The 6,280-nt window shown below is 47.7% G+C and overlaps 1 protein-coding gene across 8 annotated transcripts in view; it reads right to left on the reverse strand.

Annotated features, from left to right (window-relative positions):
• LOC145521432 (uncharacterized) overlaps positions 1-6,280 on the reverse strand; it is a 38,213-nt gene that overhangs the window by 25,746 nt on the left and 6,187 nt on the right. For 6 of the 8 annotated variants that reach the window (XR_014065385.1, XM_081530021.1, XM_081530022.1 and 3 more), the window contains exons 2-3: positions 5,825-6,088; positions 5,157-5,441 (exon numbers count right to left, since the gene is read on the reverse strand). Coding sequence is in view for 7 of the 8 variants with exons in the window: in XM_081530021.1 (XP_081386147.1) it covers positions 5,157-5,441; positions 5,825-6,088 (549 nt within the window). In the remaining variant the exon portion in view is untranslated. The remainder of the gene's footprint in view (positions 1-5,156; positions 5,442-5,824; positions 6,089-6,280) is intronic. The other 2 variants (XM_081530019.1, XM_081530018.1) reach the window with 1 other exon arrangement.

Consider the following 6,280-nt stretch of genomic DNA (forward strand, 5'->3'; position numbering starts at 1 on the left):
TCAGAATTGGACATGGAACAATGGAGTGGTTCAAATTGGGAGAGGGGCATGTCAGGGCTGTATGTTGTCACTCTGCTTATTTAACTTCTATGCAGAGTACATCATGTGAAATGCTGGGCTGGAAGAAACACAAGCTGGAATCAAGATTGCTGGGAGAAATATCAACAACCTCAGATGTCTAGATGATACCACCTGAATGGCAAAAAGTGAAGAGGAACTAAAGAGCCTCTTGGGGAAGGTGAAGGAGGAGAGTGAAACACTGGCTTAAAACTGAACATTCTAAAAACTAAGGTTTTGGCATCTGGAGCCATCACTTCATGGCAATAATATGGGAAAAAAGTGGAAAACAGGCAGATTTTATTTTCTTGTGTTCCAAAATCACTGTGGAAGGTGACTGCAGCCATCAAATTAAAATTAATTTTAATTAAGAAATGAAAAGACACTTGCTCCTTGGAAGAAAAGCTAAAGAAAAGAAAAAACTAAACTTACAGTGGCCTCTACATGTCTAAGTGAGAGGAAGAATCACACATCCGTCACTTTAAATCCAAGGGTAGAAATAGTTAAACTTTAAGAAATAGTTAAGGCCAGAAGCCAGGCCTTTTACACCAAACAGTTGGTCAAGTCGTGAACGAAAGGAAAAGTACTTAAAGGAAATTAAAAGTGGTCCTCCAGTGAACACATGCATGATAACAAAGCAAAACTGACCATCAAGGTCAAGTGGTAAAACTGGTTTGAGAAGAAAATAGAAAAGATGCTGAGTAGGATGTGCAATGCAAAGACATCACTTTGCCGATAAAGATCTGTCCAGTCAAAGCTATGGATATTCCAGTAGTCATGCACTTATGGGAGAAATGGACCATAAAGAAGGCTGAGTGCTGAAGAACTGATGCTTTTGAATTGTGGTGCTAGATAAGACTCTTGAGAGTCACTTGGACTGCAAGGAGATCAAACCAGTCAATCCTAAAGGAAATGAGTCCTGAATATTCATTGGAAGGACTGAGGCTGAAGATGAAACTCCAATACTTTGCCTTCCTGATGTGAAGAGCCAAGTCATTGGAAAAGACCCTGATGCTGGGAAAGATTGAGGGCTGGAGGAGAATGGGGCAACAGAGGATGAGATGGTTGGGTGGCATCAGCGGCTCAATGGACATGGGTTTGAGCAACTCCAGGAGATAGTGAGAGACAGGGAAGCCTGGCATGGTATAGTCCATGGGGTCACAGAGTTGGACATGACTTAGTGACTGAACAACATTTCATATATGTGAACCGCTCAATCAGTTGCCAAAAAGTTACAATTTATCTTATTTATTTGCAGTCATTCATTATCTATTCTGAATATGATCCTCTGTCTATGGGGAAATAAATCTACTTTTCAAAACAGACATTTTGTGTGGTGAAGTCTGGCTTCTCCTTCGAGAGGGGGAGGCAGAGAGGAACACAGGAGAGTCACCACTGAGGGTGCGGATCTCGATGAAATAAAAAACGATTTTATTGCACAAGTTCCAGAATATATCTTTGGATCCAGGTTATCAGGATACTGTTTGGGATCGACAGCTAGCCTGCACATTACTTTAAGAGCATTCTTTTTATTCTCTGCTTCTACAATAAATGTAGCCGAATCATCAGTTCTATTTAATCCCATAAGGTGGAAAAAGGGTGAAATGTCCTGAGTTCCCTCCTTGATTAGAAAAAGAAATTTGAAGTATTTATGTTTTTTGCAATAGCGAGATACTGACTCAAATATTACCATTATGAAATAAAATGACTAAAAGAGACATTCAGACATAATATTTTGTTTTGTTGAAAATACTCTGAAGTTGTTTCTCTGAACATAGAAAGAAGTCCTATAATAGAAGATGGTATTTTTCTCGTATTATCATTTGTAACAATGAGATTGCCCTACTGAGAAGTATCTGATTTTTCACAAACTAAAAGAAGACAGAAAAAAGCAGAGCCATTACTTTGTCAACAAAGGTCCGTCTAGTCAAGGCTATGGTTCTTCCAGTGGTCATGTATCGATGTGAGAGTCAGACGGTGAAGAAAGCTGAGCACCAAAGAATTGATGCTTTTGAACTGTGGTGTTTGAGAAGACTCTTGAGAGTCCCTTGGACTGCAAGGAGATCCAACCAGTCCATCCTAAAGGAGATCAGTCCTGGGTGTTCATTGGAAGGACTGATGTTGAAGCTGAAACTCCAATATTTTGGCCAGTTGATTCGAAGAGCTGAGTCATTTGAAAAGACTCTGATGCTGGGAAAGATTGAGGGCAGGAGGAGAAAGGGATGACAGAGGATGAGATGGTTGGATGTTATCACCGACACAATGGACATGGGTTTGGGTGGACTCCGGGAGTTGGTGATGGAAAGGAAGGACTGGCGTGCTGCGGTTCATGGGGTCGCAAAGATTCCGACACGACTGAGTGACTGAACTGAACTGAGAAGAAGACAGAAAGTGTCCTGTTTGTGGAGATTACTTGTGCAAGTAGTTGAATATTTCATTGCAGGGATTCCATCAATAAACACCAAGAGAAAGAGGTAAAATAGGTTGGGGGAATAAAAAGAGACTGAGGAGGCTGTTCACCAGATGCGACAAGAGACATAAGACAGTGAAGCCAACTTGTCATCATAACTGGAAGGCAGGCTGCGAATTCCTGAGTCTGATCTCCTGACTGTAAAGTGAAGAGAAGGAGAACAAAGGCGGCCAATCAAAGACTGAGTCCTGGGGCCGACAGAGCACCTGTTGGGGCTTCCTGGGAGCAGCATCACCTGCAGAAAAGAAAGAGGCGTTGGTCCAGGGGGCTGAGGAACTCCTGTCACTTTCTGGGGCTGCCCCTCCCCAGCGCCCCTCCAGCCCTGCCCTCACTGAGGGGCTCCTATGTCCTCCACCCCCACCCCCACCCCAGGCCCAGCAGCTTCTTGTCACCTCCTCCTTCCTTCCTGCATCACAGAGTCACCCAGGCCCTGACACTCCCTTCTTAGGCTCAGGACTGGAGCCACTGAGGAATCAATCTGCTCCCTTTACTCAGGTCCGGATCCTCCCTGATGGGGCCTAAAGCACCAGGGAGCAGGTCCAGGGAGGAGGGCCCTTGCCTCCTGACAGACTTGGGGGGCTGCAGACAAACCTCCTTCCTTTGCTCCCCTCCAGCCTCTGAGCCAGCAGCACACACAGCTCTCAGGACGAGGGTCCCTGCCCCCATCTCTTCCTGGTCCTGCCCAGGTGGGCTCCTCCACCCCAGCTCAGGCCCACTATCCCCAGGCACCTCTGCTCAAGGCAGGACCGCTCAGTGATGGAGGCTCTGGGTCTCCAGGAGGCTGCTGACGTGCAGGCCGCAGGCTGAGTCACAACTGCTGCTGCTCCAGGAGCACAGGGCTGGCCTAACACCTTCCCACCGTCTCTGCTCCTGCCTTGTCTGCTTCACCCAAGCCACTTCCTGTGAGAACAGGTCTTTGGAGGTGGGTCTGCAAAGGCTTCCCACCCCTTCCTCCTGGGATTAGAGCCCGGCCCCTCTCATCGTGGCCCCCTGGGGGGTCGCCTCCCCGCTGACACATCATGTGGAGCTACCATGTTGCTCTCAGCTCCCCTGAATCCTGCTCTTGCCCTGAGTGCCTGCTGCTCTCACACCACCTACCCTGGGACCTGCCAGCCCGCAGTCTGTGCTTACTCAGGGGACTTGGCTAAACCCTTTAAGCATCAATAGGCCCTCAGCCTAGTGAAGGCCCCTCCCTTTTCACAATGTCACCTGACAGTGAGGACCTTTCAGAACTCAGGGCTGAGCTTGTCTGAGTTCTGCTCTCAGGTGATATGGGGTCTTATTCACCTGCTCATTTCCAGGATGAGGTTCAGTGAGGGGCAGGGTTGGCTGAGATTCACCTTCCTCATCCTCACACCAGGCCGTGTGCCCCTGCCTTCCCTCTGAATTCTGCCCTCAGTACCTGTTCCTTGAAAGGACTCAGCCCAGGAAGACAGTTATGATGAAACTAGTGAGGACCACAGGGAGGATCCAGACTTTGGACTTGACGGCTGTGGCCGTGGACTGGACTGTAGAGGGGCCTGTGGTTGGTGATGCTGCAAGGAGAGTAAGAATGAAGCCCTTGTCCAGACCTCAAACTCAGCAGATGCCGCCTCAGCCCTCCTGACTCAGGTACCCCTACTCTGCAGACAGCTTGCACCCATCACATGGACCCCCCAGTGATAGATCCTCAGGCAAGATGAAGGGAAGGGAGCAGCCGAGTCCTCAAGGAGCTCTGACAGCTAATGGGGGAGCAAGATTTCCAACACAGCCACTCAGTCCTGCTGTGACACAGAGATGGTGACATGAGGATGGAGTCCTCGGGAGCTGACAGCAGAGGTGGTATTGACAGATTTCCAGAAGTAGGATTGGTGACATTTAAAAGAAGATTCTGGAAAGAGGGTACAGTGAGAAATAAATCCCTCAAATTAAAAAGATGTCTACCAGTTTGGAATCAGCAAAAATCCATGTTCAATCATGGAAAGGCCTGTGCTGCGAGGAGAGACGTCAGGAGGTGGAAGAGGAAGGAGGATGCCAGAGCACCCCCGGGTCATGTTCTCCCAGGACAACTCACTTTATTTATTTATTTTTTTACAATCTTTTCTTTTACTTTTTTTTTTTTTTAACACCAAAAACATTTTGTATTGCGGTATAGCTGATGAACAGTGGTATGATAGTTTCAGGTGAACAGCGACGGGATTCAGCCATAGATATACATGTACCCCTTCTCCCCTAAACCCCTCTCCCGTCCAGGCTGGCCCATAACATTGAGGGCAGTTCCATGTGCTATACAGTGGGAGCTTGCTGGTTATCCATTTGACACAGAGCGGTGTGTACATGACCTTCCCAAAGTCCCTACCTATCCCTTCCCCCGGGTAACCATAAGCTTGTTTTCTAAGTCTGTGAGTCTCTTTCTCTTTTGTAAATTCTTTTGTACTATTTTTTGGATTTCACATATAAGACATGTCATATGATATTTCTTCTTCTCTTTCTGACTTGCATCACTCAGTATGACACTTTCTAGGGCCATCCATGTTTCAGGAACAGCTAATTTTAGGTGGATCACTTTCCCAAAACACACACACACACAGAAGAGCAGGTCCCTGTCACCCTGAGTGGACTACCACTTCCTTATACTCATCTCACTTACCTGTGGTCTTTAAAAACTTCTCCCAGGGCACCACAAAATCCTGAAGCCAATCTTGACAGTCTCCCATGGAGACCTTCTTGAAGAAGTCGGTCACAGCTTTGTCATTCTTCCACTTCTCTATCATTTGCCTCCCTTTAGAATGAACCAGTGTCCAGTGTCCATTCTCTGGATCAAAGACGAGGTATATTTGTCCACTGAAGCCAAACTGCCAGGATCCACTGCTGTGTCCATCCTCTTCACACCAACATCTCATCCTGGCCTGCAGGGTCAGAGGGCCTGACCCCACTGAGGAAAAGAAAGAGCTCAGCCTCTGGGCTTGAAAATTCTTTGTCCCACTTGGGTCCACCTACCCTGGGCCCAGCTAACCTGGCCCTGTTTTCTCCTCCAAGGCCCACTTCTTCCACTGGACTACTAGGGAAGGACCAATATCCAATTTTATTTTTTACCCATAAACAATGGATGCAGCTAAGCCCCCAGTCTGCTCCTCCAGTGTCTGGATTTCCTAACTCACCCCTGGAGTCAATGGACATGAGTTTGATTCGATGGACATGAGTTTGAGCAATGTTTGTGAGTTGGTGAAGGACAGGGAAGTCTGGCGTGCTGCAGTCCATGTGGTCACTAAGAGTGGGACACGACTGAGCGACTGAACTGAACTGAATTGAACTCACCCCTGGCCGTGTGTTTCTCTGGTAAAATGTCAGGCTGTTGTCCCTTGAGCAAGTCCCCGATGTCTCTGAGTGTTTCTGTCTGTGTTTCCCAAGTGTTTGTAGTTTTCACCTCCTCTCCCAATGGACTTGTGGATTGGATCTTGGCGCCACCACAGTCATAGGAGAGAAAAACATTCCCATCTACGTGGCCTTGAACCACACACCACGGCTCTCCAGGATTGGGCTGAGGATCAACGGTGAAGTTGTAGCAAAGAGAGTGAGTGCCTGTCAAGGAAAACGCAGGTGAGGGCAGGGATGGGAGAACAAGACCCATTACCTCCTCCCCCACTTATGGGAGAGCAGAGTAAAGCTGCAGCGCTGGGTTGGCAGAGCAGGAAGATGCCCCCTAGCCCCCCCCTTCCCCCCACCACTTACAGGCTGAGCAAGTGCTGAAACCACATAACATTATCTCTACTC

This window comes from Giraffa tippelskirchi, chromosome 9 (assembly GCF_054371585.1).
Source record: "Giraffa tippelskirchi isolate mGirTip1 chromosome 9, T2T-mGirTip1v1.2.pri, whole genome shotgun sequence".
In the NCBI taxonomy this organism is placed as follows: domain Eukaryota; kingdom Metazoa; phylum Chordata; class Mammalia; order Artiodactyla; family Giraffidae; genus Giraffa; species Giraffa tippelskirchi.